Source organism: Manis pentadactyla, chromosome 5 (assembly GCF_030020395.1).
Source record: "Manis pentadactyla isolate mManPen7 chromosome 5, mManPen7.hap1, whole genome shotgun sequence".
Taxonomy (NCBI): Eukaryota; Metazoa; Chordata; class Mammalia; order Pholidota; family Manidae; genus Manis; species Manis pentadactyla.
In genome coordinates, this window is record NC_080023.1 from 63930078 (window position 1) to 63950697 (window position 20620).

General features: G+C 36.6%; 1 protein-coding gene across 6 annotated transcripts in view; it reads left to right on the plus strand.

Annotated features, from left to right (window-relative positions):
* Nucleotides 1-20620, plus strand: part of MRPL1 (mitochondrial ribosomal protein L1) — a 155772-nt gene that overhangs the window by 42356 nt on the left and 92796 nt on the right. For all 6 annotated transcript variants that reach the window (XR_008997772.1, XR_005031895.2, XM_036920982.2 and 3 more), the window contains exon 6: nt 11362-11473. Coding sequence is in view for 4 of the 6 variants with exons in the window: in XM_036920982.2 (XP_036776877.1) it covers nt 11362-11473 (112 nt within the window). In the remaining 2 variants the exon portion in view is untranslated. The remainder of the gene's footprint in view (nt 1-11361; nt 11474-20620) is intronic.

Here is a 20620-nt window from a genome sequence, read left to right on the forward strand (position 1 = left end):
GCTTTCCAACCCCGTAATCATGAGAGTATCACGCAAGCACTGAAATGTAGGTTTGTGCTTGTGCTCCCAGAGCAGATCTCCAGAGTTAGGTATTCAGCAGTCCCAGGCCTCCACTCCCTCCCTGCTCTGTTTCTCTTCCTCCTTCCATTGTGCTGAGGTGGGGGAAGGGCTTGGGTCCCGCCAGGCCACAGCTTTGGTACATTACCCTGTTCTGTGAGGTCTGCTTTTTTCTCCAGGTGTATGCAGTCTGGCACAATCCTCTTTCCTGTTGTTCTTTCAGTATTGGTTGTATTAATTATATTTTTGTATTATATGCAGTTTTAGTAGTAAGCCTCTGTCTCACCTCTGACGCTGCCATCTTTTTCCCCCCTTTAATTCCATTAGTATTTTTTTTTTACATATTTAGGTGCTCCTGTGTTGGGTGCATAGACATTTATAATGATTATATTCTCTTGTTGGATTAACCCCTTTATTATTATGTAATGTACTTCTTTGTCTCTTGTTTTTTTTGTTTTGAAATTTATTTTGTCTGATATAAGTACTGCTACTCCTGCTTTTTTCTCCCTATTATTTGCATGAAATATCTTTTTCCATCCCTTCACTTTTGGTCTCTGTATGTCTTTGGGTCTGAAATCAGTCTCCTGTAGGCAGCATATAGATGGGGTTGCTTTTTTACCCATTCTGCCACTCTGTGTCTTTTAATTGGTGCATTCAGTCTATTTACATTAAGGTAATTATTGATAGGTAATTATTGCCATTTTATTAATTGTTTTCTGGTTGTTTTTATAATTCTTCCCTGTTGCTTTCTTCCTGTCATATACTCTGGTTATTTGATGTTTTTCTTTAACATTGTGATTAGATTCCTCTTTTTAAGTTTTTTGTGTATATATTATTGGTTTTAGTTTTGTGGTTACTAAAGGTTTAGTGATAGCTTCCTGATACTTTAACAGTCTATATTAAATTGCTGACTGCCCTAGTTGAAACATAATCTCAAAGTACTTTTTTTCTGGAACTCTACACTTATGTATTAGATGTCATAATCTCCACTTTTTGTGTATCTATTTTTTATTTTGTATGTAGTTGTTTTTGCTATTTTTGTTTTGTTTTAATTTCATACTTGCTTGGTAACTAATAGATCTACTTTACTGTGGGTTTAATTTCACTTGTGGAAATTATTTAGGCTTAGGAAAATTTCCATCTGCACAGTCCCTTTAACATATCCTTTAATGCTGTTTTTGTTGTTATAAATTCCTTGAGCCTTTGCTTATCTGGAAAGTGTTTAATCCCTGCTTCAGATTTGAATGATAATCTTACTGGATAGAGGATTCTTGGTTAAAACTCCTTCTGTTTGAGTACATTAAATATTTCATGCCACTACCCTTATGCCCTGTAAAGTTTCTGCTGAGAAGTCTGTTGATAGCCTGATGGGTTTTCCATTATAAGTAATCTTTTTTTCTCTCTCTGGCTGCTTCCAACTTATCCCTTATCTTTCCCACATTAATTATTATACGGCTTAGTGTTGTCTTTCTAGGGTTCCTTTTGTTCTGTGCCTCCATGACCTGAGTGTCTATTTCCTTCCCCAGATTGGGCAAGTTTTCAACAATTATTTCCTCAAAGAGACTTTCTATCCTTTTGTTCTCTCTTCTCCTCCTGGTAGCTTTATTATGTGAATATTGTTTTGTTTGGAATTGTCACACAGCTCTTAGCATTCTTTCATTCCTAGAAAGTATTTTTTCGCTGTTCTTCAGCTTTATTGTGTTCCTGTTCTCTAATTTCCATCTCACTGATTGTCTCCTGTACTTTCAGGAATCTATTATTCATTTCCTCCATTGTATATTTCATTTCGGTTGCTGTACCCTTCAGTTCTAAGTGGCTCTTTTTCAGCTCTTGTATTTCTTTGTTGAAGCCCTCCCTGAGATCTTCGATACTTTTCTGCAGATCTGTGAGCATATTTATGACTTTTACTTTGGAATCTTTATCAGGAAGATTGATAATTTTCATTTCATTTAGCCCTCTTTCTAGTGTCTTACCCTGTAGTTGTGTTTGGAACAAATTCCTCTGCCTCCTTATTTTGTCAGGGTTTGTGTTTCTTCCTTTGTAGTAGATGGATGCTTCCTGCTCTACATAGTAATGACTCTATGAAGAAGGCATCCTGTGTTGCCCAGAAGCTCAAGACTCTTTATTGTCCAGTGCCTGTTTCTCCTTTGCGGGGGAGCCCAAGTTTTTGGTGGGCAGTGGGCAGGCCTGCCTTTCTGTCTGCCCAGTGGTCTCTATCTACTGTGCTGGCAGTTTGCCTTAGCTGGCCCTTTGTAATCAGAACAGTGGCTTCTGTTGGCATCATTGTGGGTGGGTTGCCCTCTGCCTGCCCTGCAGCAATGGCAGGGATGCCCTGCAGCAAGGGTGGGGTGGTTGCGGACTCTGGGGCAGGGTGAGGCACAGTGAGTCCTGAGGTGTTTGGGTGCTCTGCGGTAGCAATTTGCGTGGGAGTGGGTGCACAGCACCAGGCTAGGCAGCCTGTGGGGAGGAAAGAGCTCTTGGAACTGGCTTCTGCAGGTGCCTCTTCAGTTGGGCTGAGAAAGGGCCGAGAAAGCTTGGAGAGTCTCCCTCTGCCTGTCACGTGACAAAGTGTGATGCTTCTGCTTGGCCGAGTGGGCTGGAGTGTGGCAGTGTGTAAGGAAGTGCCTTGGGGCTGAGCTGCCAGTGAGGGGGATGAAACATCTGGGACTCCTGAGAGTTCCTGACCTGTTGGGCTGAGGGAGGGCTGGGGAAGTATGTCCACCTGCACTCTCTCATGTGGAGAGAGCCTCACCCAACCCTCACCCCTCTAGTACCCCTCCCACTGCTGGCTAATCATTCAACCTGCCATCTCTGCTTTGGGTCTCAGCCGGTGGAGTGTACCTGTCCTCCACAAGCAGCTGGAGTCTCAGCCTCCCAGAGTGTTCCACCTGTCCCTGGTGTCCAGCCCCACTGATCACCAGAACCCAATGACTTATGTTTCAAGAGAAGATCTTCAGGGCCATGTGTGCAGAGTTCCTGGGTACTTATCCCCTCCCTGCTCTGTTCCTCTTCCTCTCGCCTGTGGGCTGGGATGGGGGGAAGGGTTTGGGTTCTGCTCTGTCACAGCTCTACCAGTTTACCTTTTTCTGTGTAGTCTTCTCTTCTTCCCCAGATGCAGGTGGTCTGTTCTGCAGTCTTCAGGTCATTTTCAGGTTTAGTTGTATTTGCTTTAGTTGCTTCCTTGGTGTGTTTGTGGGAGGAGGTTTCTGCCCTGCCTTCCTACTCTGCCATCTTTTTAAAATTATTTTGATTATTAAAAAATAAATAATATCACAGATTCTTTGGAGTTTGATAGTAGAGCTTAGTCTCTGGAGTCAGAGAACTATCTTTCTTATTAAATTAGTGTACTGCCTTCCATCTGTTTTCTTCTTGAAAGCATAAATGTATCTTGTAGAATTGTCATAGGAACAATGGAGTTTAAATAGATACCTGTACTCCTTAAATGTTAAGAAGTTATTTCTCAAGAAAGAAATAGTAAGGGAGAAGAAGGTGTTCTGCATCATTAGGTTCATTAAATAAAACATATTTGAAAAAGTAACCCAAATAAGGAAACCAAGTACATTTTAAAATTATTTGGCAAATAAACTATTACAGGTAAAGAATTTCTCTGTAGGGACTTCATTAGAGGGAAAATGATACCTGTATAAGGCATCATAACTGGTATATTCTTGCAGTTTACCCCATGGTATCTTTTAAATCTTACTCATATTTTAGAAGATATTAAGGTTATAAAGTAAATTTAATGTAGTATTGGTAAATAGTGTAATGGCTGCAATTTCTTTTTACACATTCCTGTATTTTTTTTTAAATTTATTTATTTGTTTATTTATTTTGAAGAACATTATGTTCACTAGGCTCTCCCCTACCCCAAGTCCCCCTCACAAACCCCATTACAGTCACTGTCCATCAGCCTAGTAAGATGTTGTAGAATAACTACTTGTCTTTGTGTTGCAAAGCCCTCCCCTTCCCCCCACCCCCCACATTATACATGCTAATCATAATATCCCCTTTCTTCTTCCGCGCCCTTATCCCTTCCTACCCTCCCATTCTCCCCAGTCTCTTTCCCTTTGGTAACTGTTAGCCAATTCTTGGGTTCTGTGATTCTGCTGCTGTTTTGTTACTTCAGTTTTTCTTTTGTTCTTATAATCCACAGATGAGTGAAATCATTTGATACTTGTCTTTTTCCACCTGGCTTATTTCACTGAGCATAATACCTTCTATCTCCATCTATTTGTTGCAAATGATAGGATTTGTTTTCTTCTTATGGCTGAATAATATTCCATTGCGTATATGTACCACCTCTTCTTTATCCATTCATCTACTGATGGACACTTAGGTTGCTTCCATTTCTTGACTATTGTAAATAGTGCTGTGATAAACATAGGGGTGCATCTCTCTTTTTTAAACTGGAGTGCTGCATCCTTAGGGTAAATTCCTAGAAGTGGAATTCCTGGGTCAAATGGTAAGTCTATTTTGAGCATTTTGAGGAACCTCCATATTGCTTTCCACAATGGTTGAACTAATTTACATTCCCACCAGCAGTGTAGGAGGGTTCCCCTTTCTCCGTAACCTCACCAATATTTGTTGTTGTTTGTCTTTTGGATGGTGGCAATCCTTACTGGTGTGAGGTGATATCTCATTGTGGTTTTAATTTGCATATCTCTGATAACTAGCTATGTGGAGCATCTTTTCATGTGTCTGTTGACCATCTGAATTTCTTCTTTGGAGAACTGTCTGTTCAGCTCCTTCACCCATTTTTTAATTGGATTATTTGCTTTTTGCTTGTTGAGGAGCGTGAGCTCTTTATATATTTTGGATGTCAAGCCTTTATCGGATCTGTCATTTACGAAAATATTCTCCCACACTGTAGGGTAACTTTTTGTTCTATTGATAGTGTCCTTTGCTGTACAGAAGCTTTTCAGCTTGATCTAGTCCCACTTGTTCATTTTTGCTTTTGTTTTCCTTGTCCAGGGAGATATATTCATGAAGAAGTCGCTTATGTTCACATCCAAGAGATTTTTGCCTATGTTTTTTTCTAAGAGTGTTATGTTTTCATGACTTACATTCACGTCTTTGATCCATTTCGAATTTACTTTTGTGTACGGGGTTAGACAGTGATCCAGTTTCATTCTCCTACATGTAGCTGTCCAGTTCTTCCAGCACCATCTGTTAAAGAGACTGTCATTTCCCCATTGTATGTCCATGGCTCCTTTATCAAATATTAATTGACCATATATGTTTGGGTTAATGTCTGGAGTCTCTAATCTGTTCCACTGGTCTGTGGCTCTGTTCTTGTGCCACTACCAAATTGTCTTGATTACTATGGCTTTGTAGTAGAGCTTGAAGTTGGGGAGTGAGATCCCCGCCACTTTATTCTTCTTTCTCAGGATTGCTTTGGCTATTTGGGGTCTTTGGTGTTTCCATATGAATTTTTGAACTATTTGTTCCAGTTCGTTGAAGAATGTTGTTGGTAATTTGATAGGGATTGCATCAAATCTGTGTATTGCTTTGGGCAGGATGGCCATTTTGACGATATTAATTCTTCCTAGCCAAGAGCATGGGATGAGTTTCCATTTGTTAGTGTCCTCTTTAACTTATCTTAAGAGTGTCTTATAGTTTTCAGGGTATAGGTCTTTCACTTCTTTGGTTACGTTTATTCCTAGGTATTTTATTCTTTTTGATGCCATTGTGAATGGAATTGTTTTCCTGATTTCTCTTTCAATTGGCTCATTGTTAGTGTATAGGAAAGCCACAGATTTCTGTGTATTAATTTTGTATCCTGCAACTTTGCTGTATTCCGATATCAGTTCTAGTAGTTTTGGAGTGGAGTCTTTAGGGTTTTTTATGTACAATATCATGTCATCTGCAAATAGTGACAGTTTAACTTCTTTACCAATCTGGATTCCTTGTATTTCTTTGTTTTGTCTAATTGCCATGGCTAGGACCTCCAGTACTATGTTAAATAACAGTGGGAAGAGTGGGCATCCCTGTCTTGTTCCCGATCTGAGAGGAAAAGCTTTCAGCTTCTCGCTGTTAAGTATGATGTTGGCTGTGGGTATATCGTATATTGCCTTTATTATGTTGAGGTACTTGCCCTCTATATCCATTTTGCTGAGAGTTTTTATCATGAATGGATGTTGAATTTTGTTGAATGATTTTTCAGCATCTATGGAGATGATCATGTGGTTTTTGTCTTTGTTTTTGTTGATGTGGTGGATGATGTTGATGGATTTTCGAATGTTGTACCATCCTTGCATCCCTGGGATGAATCCCACTTGGTTGTGGTGTATGATCCTTTTGATATATGTTTGAATTCGGTTTGCTAATATTTTATTGAGTATTTTTGCATCTACATTCATCAGGGATATTGGTCTGTAGTTTTCTTTTTTGGTGGGGTCTTTGCCTGGTTTTGGTATTAGGATGATGTTGGCTTCATAGAATGAGTTTGAGAGTATTCCCTCCTCTTCTATTTTTTGGAAAACTTTAAGGAGAATGGGTATTATGTCTTCTCTGTGTGTCTGATAAAATTCCGAGGTAAACCCATCTGTCCCAGGGGTTTTTTTCGTGGGTAGTTTTTTGATTACTGGTTCAATTTCTTTGCTGGTAATTGGTTTGTTTAGATTTTGTGTTTCTTCATTGGTCTGTCATGGAAGGTTGTATTTTTCTAGGAAGTTGTCCATTTCTTCTAGGTTTTCCAGCTTCTTAGCATATAGGTTTTCATAGTATTCTGTAATAATTCTTTGTATTTCTGTTGGGTCCGTCGTGATGTTTCCTTTCTCATTTCTGATTCTATTGATGTGTGTTGATTCTCTTTTTCTCTTAGTAAGTCTGGCTAGAGGCTTATCTATTTTATTTATTTTCTCAAAGAACCAGCTCTTGGTTTCATTGATTTTTTTCTGTTGTTTTATTCTTCTGAATTTTGTTTATTTCTTCTCTGATCTTTATTATGTCCCTCTTTCTGCTGACTTTAGGCCTCATTTGTTCTTCTTTTAACAACTTTGATAACTGTGATGTTAGACTGTTCATTTGGGTTTGTTCTTCCTTCTTTAAATATGCCTGGATTACTATATACTTTCCTCTTAAGACTGCTTTTGCTGCGTCCCACAGAAGTTGGGGCTTTGTGTTGTTGTCATTTATTTCCATATATTGCTGAATCTCCATTTTAATTTGGTCATTGATCCATTGACTATTTAGAAGTGTGTTGTTAAGCCTCCATGTGTTTGTGAGCCTTTTTGCTTTCTTGGTACAATTTATTTCTAGTTTTATACCTTTGTGGTCTGAAAAGTTGGTTGGTAGGATTTCAATCTTTTTGAATTTACTGGGGCTCTTTTTGAGGCCTAGTATGTGGTCTATTCTAGAGAATGTTCCATGTTCACTTGAGAAGAATGTGTATCCTGTTGCTTTTGGATGTAGAGTTCTATAGGTGTCTATTAGGTCCATCTGTTCTAGTGTGTTGTTCAGTGCCTCTGTGTCCTTCCTTACTTTCTGTCTGGTGGATCTGTCCTTTGGAGTGAATGGTGTGTTGAAATCTCCTAGAACGAATGCATTGCATTCTATGTCCTCCTTTAGTTGTATTAGTACTTGTTTCACATATGCTGGTCCTCCTGTGTTGGTGCATGTATATTTATAATGGTTTTATCCTCTTGTTGGACTGAGCCCTTTATCATTATGTAATGTCCTTCCTTATCCCTTGTTACTTTCTTTGTTTTGAAGTCTATTTTGTCTGATACTAGTACTGCAGCACCTGTTCTTTTTCTCCCTGTTGTTTGCATGAAATATCTTTTTCCATCCCTTGACTTTTAATCTGTGCCTGTCTTTGGGTTTGAGGTGAGTCTCTTGTAAGCAGCATGTAGATGGGTCTTGCTTTTTTATTCATTCTGTTACTCTTTGTCTTTTGATTGGTGCATTCAGTCCATTTACATTTAGGGTGATTATCAATAGGTATGTGCTTATTGCCATTTCAGACTTTAGATTCATGGTTACCGAAGGTTCCAGGTTACTTTCCTTACTATCTAAGAGTCTAACTTAACTCACTTAGTATGCTGTTACAAACACAATCTATAGGTTCTTTTCTATTTCTCCTCCTTTTTCTTCCCCCTTCGTTCTTTATGTATTAGGTGTCAGATTCTATACTTTTTCTCTATCCCTTGATTGGCTTTGTGGATAGTCAATTTAATTTTGCATTTGCCTCGCAATCAGCTGCTCCACCCTCCCTACCATGATTTTACTACCTCTGGTGACAGCTATCCAACCCTAGGAACACTTCCATCTATAGCAGTCCCTCTAAAATAGACTGCAGAGATGGTTTGTGGGAGGTAAACTCTCTCAGCTTTTGCTTATCTGGAAATTGTTTAATCCATCCTTCAAATTTAAATGATAATCTCGCTGGATAAAGTAATCTTGGTTCCCGGCCCTTCTGCTTCAAGGGATTAAATACATCATGCCACTCCCTTCTGGCCTGTAAGGTTTCTGCTGAGAAGTCTGTTGTTAGTCTGATGGGATTTCCTTTGTATGTGATCTTATTTCTGCCTCTGGCTGCTTTTAACAGTCTGTCCTTATCCTTGATCTTTCCCATTTTAATTACTATGTGTCTTGGTGTTGTCTTCCTTGGGTCCCTTGTGTAGGGGGATCTGTGGATCTCCATGGCCTGAGAGACTATCGCCTTCCCCAGACTGAGGAAGTTTTCAGCAACTACCTCCTCAAAGACTCTTTCTATCCCTTTCTCTCTCTCTTCTTCTTCTGGTGTTCCTATAATGCGAATATTGTTCTGCTTGGATTGGTCACACAGTTCTCTCAGTATTCTTTCATTTTTACAGATCCTTTTTTCTCTCTGTGCCTCAGCTTCTTTGTATTCCTCTTCTCTAGTTTCTATTTCATTTATTGTCTCCTCCACCATATCCAACCTGCTTTTAATACCCTCCATCATGTTCGTTAACGATTGGATCTCTGACCTGAATTCATTCCTGAGTTCTTAGATGTCTTTCCATACCTACATTAGGATGTTGATCATTTTTATTTTGAACTCCCTTTTAGGAATAGTTATGAGGTCCATATGATTTAAATTTTTCTCTGGAGTTGTATTAACCGTTTTACTGTGGGCAAGGTTCCTTTGGCGCTTAATGTTTGTACATGGCGCCCTCTAGTGTCCAGAAGCTCTATTCTTGAGCTGCTCGGCCCCTGAAGTAATGCCGGGGGTTGCAGGGGAGCAGTACTGGTGCCTGGGTGTAGGAAAGAGCTGTTCCCCGCCTCCTGGCTGCTGTGCCTGTCTCCACTGCCTGAGCCAGTGGGCCGGTCACACAGGTATAGGTTTTTGTCCCAGAGCATCCCGATATGGATTCCTGCTTTCCACAAGCAGCCATAATCCCAGTCTTCCCAGGAACTCTCCCTGTATTAACTTTCCAACCCAGTAGTCATGTGAGTCTCATGAAAGCACCATGAAATGTAGGTTTGTGCTCCCAGCGCAGATCTCCGGAGCTAGGTATTCAGCAGTCCCAAGCCTTCCACTCCCTCCCTGCTCCGTTTGTCTTCCTCCCATCGGTGAGCTGGGGTGGGGGAGTGACTCAGGTCCCGTGTAGCCACAGCTCTGGTACTTTACCCCGTTTGCTGATGTTTGCTCTTTTCTCCAGGTGTGTGCAGTCTGACGCGTCCTCTTTCCAGTTGCTCTCTCAGGATTAGTTGTGCCAATTAAATTTTCTAATTGTATCCAGTTTTAGGAGGAAGCCTCTGTCTCTCCTCTCACGTTGCCATCTTTAATCCTCTCTCACATTCCTGTATTTTTAAATTAATTTAAATATTATTTTACTTACTATTTATAAAAGGTAAGTGTAGGATAATTTTACTGAAATTTTAGTCATTTCTTAGATAAGTCCTTTATTTACTAATTCATTTTGTTTACTTTGAAATATCTTATGTTTGGTTTTGAGGGATTTCAAAATAATTTTATTTCGTCTCTTAATCACGGTTTCCACGTCTAGTTTTGTATTATCCGAGATGTCATCTTAAGATTAACTATACCATGGCTTTCAACAATTTTAAATTTAATTTAATTTAATTCAGTGGAATCTGTTTTAGACTCAGTATTGAAAGGTTTGGAGTAGAATTTGCATATACTGTTCTTCAACATCTCAAAATTATCTGTTTTCATATTAATAATGATGAGAGCCCTCGTTCTGGAACCATGTAATGTCTGTGTTTGAATTCCGGGTCTGACCCTTATAAGTGCGCAGACTGACTTATCTTCCCTAAGCCCTCGGTTTCTTTATGTGGAATGTCTGGTCAATATTAACCCTGCCTCATAGGGTTATTGTAAAGACTGGAGAAACTAAAACATGTGAAATATTTAACAGAATGTGATCATTTACTGGAAGTTATTACTGGTAAGGGGAACATAATATGTTATTTATGGCATAAATAATTTTGAAAAAGGAAGAATAGTAATAGGAAGATTAAATTCCAGAATCATTGCTTTAATGTTCACTGTATGACTCCAGACTAAGCCTTTGAATGACATATTGTGGTCATATTTTATGCAAAAAGAATCATTAATAAAACTTGTTACCTGGGCAGTGTTGTTCTAAAAACTTGCTTCATTTTATAATCAACTAAATTTTTTAATGAACTATATTATAGTAGTATAATAATTTTGGGGGAGCTGATTGCCTAAATAAATGTGTTTTAAAAACTGAGTTATCACTCTCTGTGTTTTTAGAATGGAATTAGAGTGTGAATAAATAAACTATAAGTAACTTGTGTTTGACCATCCTACTCCTCTTTTATTTTTAGTTGTTGGAGGCAAATAGCATTTTAGTTTCAATTCTTTGTGAAATGATTATATATTCAGTTCTCTTATGCTCTAAATTTAGGAAGATAAGGTAGTTGCTAGTGATTTGGCAGTTACTGGTTGTTAATTTTACAAGTGATCTATTGCAAAATTTTCAGCATGTTTTTTCAGTTTTAGACATACAAATTTAGCTTTGTGGGGTCATATGAACCATGTACACATCAGTGCTATGTTCTCGCTTGTAACACTTTTGCCTAACATAACCCCATAGAAGAATGAGTCCATTAATTTTTTTTTTAATGAATGTGGCTGTTTTTAAAAGAAAACATCAGAAAATATTTTGCTTTTGATGGTTTTCACAGTCAGTTCATGTGTTTATATAATCCTTATATTTGAAGAAAAGTGTTATGGTTAATGTCTGTTTTCTAGATTACAATGGAAATTACTACATTATACTTTATTTTCAGAAGGATAAAGTTTTCATATAATCTTTGGCTATCTTTTTTTTTTCCTCTGATTTTCAGATTTTAGATGATGAAATTCAATCGGAGTTTTATGTAGCTGTTCCAGAAATAATGCCTGTGCTTAATCCATTAAAGAAGAAATTGAAAAAAAGATTTCCAAAGCTTTCGCAGAGTAAGGGAGAATTCTTTTTGTTATTTCAATATGCTGTCAACAACCTTCTGATGTGTATATCTAGTTAGAAAACAAAATTGCTAATATATGTGTAGAATATCTAATATATCCCTGTTATTTGAATTTTGTGTAATATAAGAGCATGTAAATTTGATTTATTTTCCTCATTGACATTAATATCTGTAATTTAATATAATTTGAAAACCTAGTATTTTATGCCTACCAAAGAGGCCATATTCTAGTATGAAATTAATGGAAGGTTTTACCCACTAGGTGTATTATCATAATTTTTTATATCCCTTTATGTATATAACATGTATTTTCATTTATGTTAGCATTCAGCATATGTATGAGTGCTTACTATGTACATGGCTGTGCAGGTATTTCCCTTAAGGAAATTTCCCATTATGGATATTTCCCCCTTATGAAATCTATTAAGAAGTAAAGTTGTTGTATAGATAGCCATGCTATAAAGTATGGATCATTATATGATAAATTCACAGGGTATTGTAAATGTTGAGTAGAAGAGGAATTTGCACATGGGTGGTGAAATTAGAGAAGGGACCCTGAATGAAATGACGTTTGTACCTTGAATAACTGGATGAATAGATAAAGGGGAAAATAATTTTAAGTGGAAAAAAATCTATTAATCATAGACACAGAAGTAAGTCTGAAATTAAAGGCCAAATTCAAAAAATATCAATTAGTTCTCTTTGGGTGTAGTGAACGGAACCCCTAGAGTGAAGTGAAAGAGAATAATGGTAAATTATGTCGGAAAGGTAGAGTAATGCCATATTGAGAAAGGTCTTGAATAAAAGATCCTAATAAACTTGGACTTTCATTCTGTACTTATCAGGAATCTTTTGGAGGTTTTTAAAGTTTTTAAGTTTGTTTTTGGTAGCCTGCATTGAATACCAACCACATCCTTACTAGATTTTGGGCTGAGGCTTGGCACTTTTTATTAGGGATTTCCATTATAGTAGCATTTGTTGTCATGGAATCAGACTTACATTCTTTCCTAAGTAAGACCGGAAACTGAACATTATTTTAAAAATTAAACTACAATTACAGTTGAATTTGATAAAAATGTCTCTTGTAATTTTTTTGTGTCTAATTAAACTGAAGCTCACCAATACGAAACAATACTGAATGTAGTCATTTAAAACTGAAACTGAATACCGAATATATTGACCTTCAGTTAGATCCTTGCTTTGCATGGTAAACTGGTTTTTCACAGAAATTGATTTTGTCCCCTTTGCTGCTTTATCCATTCTCTGAATAATCCTTTTGGTCTCTCTTTTCTTTACTCTTTAGCCTTGAGTTTTTTTATTATCATTTTCATCACAGTTTGGGACTATTGTTTTTCATTTGAAAGGTTTTCAAATAACTTATTTCTTTACTTCAAGTAAGAAAAGTTTCCCTTTAAGATGTTTACTCTTATCAGTGGCTTTACTTTATTTCTACTGTGATAATGAATCATAGTTTGACGATACTTTGGTCAGGTTACTTAGGTATGTTCCTCCACCATTTTACTTAATAAAGATTCTTGAAAAAACTGACAGACCTTTCTCCTTCTCTCACATTTTCTTCTCACCCCGAAACGATCTGCTTAACAGCACTGGAAAAACATTTGTGTTCTTTAAACATGAAGACAAATGATTAACGTGTTAAAAATGTTAAAACAGAATGCACCAGATGTGCATTAGAACAAATGAAGCCTGTGTCATGCATTTTCAGTTTATTCAGATTCTTGTTTAGGAACATTTGATTCTCCTTATATCCAAGAAAAGACTTCAGAGTAAAATGGAAACTATGTTTTAAGCAAATGGATGAAATTAAAAAACAAACAAGCCCCTGCAGCTGAGCTCATTAGTTTACCATTTTGTGTTGCATTTTGTTTTACTAATGGGAGTGGGTAACCATCTTGCCTGGATTGAATGTGCACATTTTGCAGCATGTTTAGTGCTGCAGTTTTGTTCCTTTTATTTTAACTGCTTATGTAACTGTAGGCAAGTTTTCTGTTCTTCTAATACACATTTGGCTTGTTTTCCTAGTATTTTTTTAATTTCATAAAAAATGACATTTAAAATTTTTAAATTTTTCTTGGAAGAAATTGGGCTTCATTTTCCTTGTTAACTGTCGTCTTTCCCCCCCAGTATAAGTACCCTCTGAAATTTTTTCATTTCTAATGTAGATAGGTTTTGATTTTATTTTTGTTGTTCCTTATCTTTTCTCTTATTTAGCATTTACTAAACAAAAAGGACTAGCATGAAAAATATTTTGACTTAATGAAATCTGTTTTCTGTAGTAAGCATGTTAACCCATAGACCCATAGTACTATGGCATATTTGGAAACAGTTGAATTCTTTTAAACAATACTATTATTGGCAGGTAGGCAGGAAAGGGACATGATTTAAAAACTGGACTCACTAATGTGTATTCTTCTTAACAAATAGCTCTTAGATTGAACATTAGTACTCCAACTGGAGTCTTGCCAAAAGGATATTGCAGCAGACTTGTCCAAAGAGTGTTCACATCTACTGAAAAGGGCATTGCTTTCTGTAAGGAAGTTGGTGGTATATTACATTTTAGAGTAATGAATATAAAATTATTGAAATCTAGTATGAAATATTTTTAACTCATAGGTTGACATGCTGTATATTACAGTATCGCTTGTATTATTGAAACAATTAGAACTCTTTGGTTATATAAAAAATGCTAAAACAATTATATTGCAGGGTAATGAATTAAAAATTTTCTAAATTTTTCTCCCTCATGTATTAGTTTAAAAACTACTTACATGTGAAAGACTCCCATGGTGATTATGAACAACTACTATTATTGTAGGTGAATTACTGATATGTTACAGCTAGTTCTATTATAGTTTTCTTCATTCCCTTATGCCAGCTGGCTATAATGGCCTCCTCAACCTTCCTCACACAGGCTAAGTGTTCTCCCTTCTCAGGTCTTTGCACTTACTGTTCCAACTGTCCGTAATGTTTTTTTTTTTTTTTTTGGCTTATTTGCTTGGCTCACTTCCATTTTCAAATACCATCTAAATGGAGAGACCTTCCATGACTATCCTATATAACATATTACTCATTCTCATTCTCTATATAACGTATTAGTCATTACTCTTCACAGTAATTTCTCATTATTTTGTTTATATATTCTTTTGTTATCACTCCTGGCATCTCACATTTTTTTATCTGTGGGTTGTGTTCAGTTCCTCTCATTAGAGTAAGGAGGACATTTTTTGGTTTGTCCACTACTGTATACCCATGGGTGTAGTACCTGGCACATAGTAGTTACTCAATAAATGTTTGTACAGTGAATGAACATTTAATGCAACATTCAGTTGATTAAAGATATAGAATTAAACACAGCAACTGAGAAGTGGATTATCTAGAATTTGTAGATTTTTTTGGGTTAGAATAATTGTATTTATAGTTACTGAGTATGTTACGTGCCAAGCCTTGAGTGTGATAAATAGGAACAAGACAGAGAAGGTCCTTATCACGGAGTTAACAGTTTCATTTTCTGCAGCAGACAAACTGGTTTAACTGAGCATTTAAAATTTTGTTCAGATTTCTTCAGTTAAACAACAAAACACATGCTCTCTAAGTCAAAGCTTTCATTTAATTTAGCTATCCTTTCTAGTTGTGATCTTAGTCCTTCCTGTTACTTCATACCAAGTTCCTTGTGGTTGGCTGTCTCCATTTCCTTAGCAAGTACTATTTTTCCTTACATCCTTCTCCCCCATAATTCAGCTAAAATGTTGCTCTCACTAATAATTACTGAGTTTCCTTTTGCAACATTCAAAGATCTGTTTTTAGTTTTCTCTGTTCTTGAAGCTCTGTTTTATATTTACATTGTATGATTTTTTTTTCTTTAAAACATCAAGCTTTATTCTTCTACTGAAATATTAAACTCAGATACATTGTACAATCTTAACCGTCTCCTTTCTCACTAACTATTCCTCTGTCTTCCCTGGCTTCTTCCATTCTACTTGCTTCTTCCCTTTAGTATTCCCTGGTAAAAAAGAAAGAAAAGATATATCAGGGTGAAATACATGACCATATGGTGTAGTACAAATTATGTTTATGATAGACATTGATAGAATTAGAAGAAAAGGGAAGGGAAGAAAGAAAAAGGAGGGAAATAGAAGAACATAAAATCAGAGAAAACAGAAAATGGGGAGAGAGGAGAGAAATTACATAGCAAAAAGTATAGCAGAGCCCTAGAAATGGCAGTGAAGATTTAACATTGGGTTGAAAGCAGAACAGTGGTTAATATAGACGTCTCTAAGTTTTGGTTTTATTAATTACTGTGAACTTGAACCCTTTTTTTTTAAACTTCTTTGTGATGTTTATTCATCTACAAAATGAGTTTCATGATAATATCTCCCCATAGTGTTTTTGTTATAATGCATGCAAGAGCTTAGCACAGGCTGGGTGACTAACAAGTACCTAATATAAATGAGTTTCTGTTATTATTGACTCCCTACAATTCCTAAGGTAGCTATTCATTTTTCCCAATTATGTTAGAAGAACTCATTTTTTATGCTTCATGTATCATTTCTGCCTTCATAACTCATTTATTGAAGAAGCAGATAATTATTGAGTGCCTAGTATGTGCGAGACGGTGCACTTAGTACTGAGCATTAAAAGATGAAAAGATAGTTTGTATCTTTAAGGAGATAAAAATTGAGAGAAGAGAGAGATGAGAACAAGCTGCTACACTCAAATACAGAAAGTGTACTAGTGGAAAATGTGTAGAGTACTTAGCAGAATGAGGGACTACTTTGTAGGATCAGATTATGTAAAGAAGGTAGCAGTTGAGAAGTTAAGTATACTTTCTTTCCTTATATGCATGGGTAGAATGTTCCAGGCAGAGGAAATGGCCTGTAGTAATATTAGCACAAAAGTATGAGAAAACCGGTGTGTTCAGGAAATTATGAGTAGCTTTCTATCAGTTGGTACATAAAGTGTTATCAGATAGTGGTGGTCAGTGGGGTGAGACAGTGATAGGCAGTGGGCCAGATCACAGAGAGCTTTTTGTGCCATACTGTGGAGATTTGATTTTTATCCTTTATGCAGATAGGAGACAATGAAAAATATTGCTCAGAAGAATGATACAATAGTATAATCACATACTAGAATACTGTATGTGGGACCTTGTGATAGGTGGTGATATGAGAATATTGAAATTTTAAGAATGAAGACCAGTGAGGAGGCTAATGCAGTAGGCCTGGTTAAAAAAAGAATAAGGACAGAATCTGAGCAATGGCAATGAAGATGGAGAGGAGGAAAGGTTTGGTGGGATATTGAAGAAGTGAAATTACCAGGAGTTACTGAATAGATAAGGGGTAAAAGAGAGGGAGGACTCTAGATAAAGATTATCAATACATCATTCATTAGAGAGTTAGACTGACTATATTAGCACTAGACAAAATAGACTTTTAAGACAAGGCTAATAGGAACTACATTATGTCAATGACATGGGCAAATTCCTTGAAAGAAACAAATTACCAAAGTGGCCAGAATTAGAAATTTACATAGATCTGTATCAACTTTTCATCACAACTTCCTGCAGTGAAAAGTTCAGGCCCACATGAATTCTCACTGGTGAATTCTATCCATTTAAGGCAGTGATAATACCAGTTCTTTACAACCCCTTTTAGAAAACAGTGGGGAAGGAGCACTTACCAACTTAGCAACTCATTTTATGAGTTCGACATTACTCTGATAGTAAAGTTAGATAAGGACATTGCAAGAAAATGACAGACTAATATCTCTCATGAACATAGAATCAAAAATAAATTAGTAAATATTAACCAAGGAAGTATATTTCAGAAATAAAAATTTTGTTTAACATCTAGACAATATAATATGCCATGTTAAATAGAATAGAAGGTAAAGACCTTAAGATCATCTCAGTTGATACAGAGAAAGAATTCTAAAATATTTAACACCCATTCATGATGAGAACTCAGAATATTAGGAATGGAAAAGAACTTCCTCAACTTACAAAGCATGTCTGAGAAATATCAACAGCTAATACTTTTTTTTAAGGTATCATTGATAGACTTATGAAGGTTGCACATGACCAACATTGTGGTTACTGCATACACCAATATGATCAAGTACCTGCCCCCACATAACGCATTGCAGTCTCTGTCCATCAGCATAGTAAGATGCTATAGAGTACTTGTCTTCTCTGTGCTATACTGCCTTCCCCGTGCCCCCCCCTATATGATGTGTGCTGATCATAACACCCCTTAGTCCCCTTCATCCTCCCTCCCCACTCACCCTTCCACAAACCCTTCCCTTTGGTAACCACTAGTCCCTTCTTGGGATCCTGTGCGCCTGCTGCTGTTTTGTTCCTTCAGTTTGGCTTTGTTGTTGTACTCCACAAATGAGGGAAATCATTTGGTACTTGTCTTTCTCCGCCTGGCCTATTTCACTGACCATAATATCCTCCAGCTCCACCCATGAGATGTGTTCAGGAAAAAGTTGCTCATGTTTATATTCAAGAGATTTTTACCTGTGTTTTCTTCTAAGAGTTTTATGGTTTCGTGACTTACATTCAGGTATTTGATCCATTTCAAGTTTACTTTTGTGTATAGCATTTGACAATAATCCAGTTTCATTCTCTTACATGTAGCTGTCCAGTTTTGCCACCCTTTGTTGAAGAGGCTGTCATTTACCCATTGTATATCCATGGTCCCTTTATCGTATATTAATTGGCTATATATGTGTGGGTTTATATGTGGACTCTCTGTTCTATTCCATTGATCTGTGGGTCTGTTCTTGTGCCAGTACCAAATTGATTACTGTGACTTTGTAGTAGAACTTGAAGTTGAGGTACGCAATCTCCCCAGCTTTATTCTTCCTTCTCAGGATTGTTTTGGCTTTTGGGGGTCTTCTGTGATTCCATGTGAATTTTAGAACTCTTATAGTTAATTGAAGAGTGCTGTCAGTATTTTGATAGGGATTGCATTGAATCTGTAGATTGCCTTAGGCAGGGTGGCCATTTTGACAGTACTAATTCTTCTGTCCATGAGCACGGGATGTGTTTCCATTTATTAGTGTCTTCTTTAATTTCTCTCATGAGTGTCTTACAGTTTCCAGGGTATAGGTCTTTCACTTCCTTGGTTAGGTTTATTCCTAGGTATTTGGTTCTTTTTGTTGCAATTGTAAATGGAATTGTTTTCCTGATTTCCCTTTCTGCCAGTTCATTGTTAGTGTATAGGAATGCAACAGATTTATGTGTATCAATTTTGTATCCTGCAACTTTGCTGAATTCAGTTATTAGTTATAGTAGTTTTAGGATAGATTCTTTACAGTTTTTATGGACAGCATCATGTCATCTGCAAACAGTAACAGTTTAACTTCTTCCTTACCAATCTGGATGCCTTTTATTTCTTTCTGTTGTATGATTGCCATGGCTAGGACCTCCAGTACTATGTTGAGTAAAAGTGAGGAGAATGGGCATCCTTGTCTTGTTGCCAATCTTGGAGGAAAAGCTTTCAGCTTCTCGCTGTTAAGTATGATGTTGTCTGTGGGTTTGTTATATATGGCCTTTATTATGTTGAGGTATGTACTGTCTATACCCATATTGTTGAGAGTTTTTACCATGAATGGATGTTGAATTTTGTCAAATGCTTTTTCAGCATCTGTGGAGATGATCATGTGGGTTTTGTCCTTCTTTTTGTTGATGTGGTAGATGATGTTGATGGATTTTCTAATATTCTACCATCCTTGCATCCCTGACATAAATCCCACTTGATCATGATGTATGATCTTTTTGATTACTTTTGAATGTTTTGCTAATATTTTGTTGAGTATTTTTGCATCTATGTTCATCAGGGATATTGGTCTGTAATCTTTTTTTGTGGTGTTTTTGCCTGGTTTTGGTATTAGAGTTAAGCTGGCTTCATAGAATGAGTTTGGAAATATTCCCTCTTCTTCTACGTTTTGGAAAACTTTAAGGTGGATGGGTATTAGGTCTTCACTAAATGTTTGATAAAATTCAGCAGTGAAGCCATCTTGTCCGAGGCTTTTGTTTTTAAGTAGTTTTTGATTACCAGTTAAATTTCATTGCTGGTAATTGATCTGTTCTGATTTCCTATTTCTTCCTGGGTCAGTCTTAGAAGGGTCTATTTTTCTAGAAAGTTGTCCATTTCTTCTAGGTGATCCAATTTGTTAGCATATAGATTTTCATAGTATTCTCTAATAATTCTTTGCATTTCCGTGGTATCCATAGTGATTTTTCCTTTCTTGTTTCTTACTCTGTTTATGTGTGTAGAGTCTCTTTTTTTCTTGATTAGTCTGGCTAGGGGTTTATTTATTTTGTTTATATTCTCAAAGAACCAACTCTTGGTTTCATTAATTGTTCCTATTGTTTTATTCTTCTGAATTTTATTTATTTCTTCTCTGAGCTTTATTATGTCCCTCCTTCTACTGACTTTGGGCCTCATTTGTTCTTTTTCTAGTTTCATTAATTGTGAGTGTAGGCTGCTCATTTGGGGTTGTTCTTCTTTCTTGAGATAGGCCTGTATTGCTGTATACTTTCCTGTTAGAACTGCCTTCACTTCATCTCAGGTTTTGGGGTGTTGAGTTGTTATTTTCATTTTTCTCCATATATTGCTTGATCTCTGTTTTTATTTGGTCATTGGTCTATTGGTTATTTAGGAGCATGTTGTTAAGCCTCCATGTGTTTGTGGGCTTTTTTGTTTTCTTTGCACAATTTATTTCTCGTTTCATACCTTTGTGGTTTGAGAAGTTGGTTCATACAATTTCAATTTTTTTTAAATTTGCTGAGGCTCTTTTTGTAGCCTAGTATGTGATGTATTCTGGAAAATGTTCCATGTGCACTTGAGAAGAATGTGTATTCTGCTGCTTTTGGGTGTAGAGTTCTGTAGATGTCTGTTAGGTCCATCTGTTCTAAAGTGTTGTTCAGTGTCTCTGTGTCTTACTTATTTTCTATCTGGTTGGTTGAGTAGCTAATATTGTTAATTATGAGAATATTTAGGCTGAATGCTTTCTACCTAAAATCAGGAACAACACAAAGATCCCTCCTGTTATCCCCACTTATATTCAGTATTTTATTGGACGTCAGTGAAATAAAAAGTATACATATGGG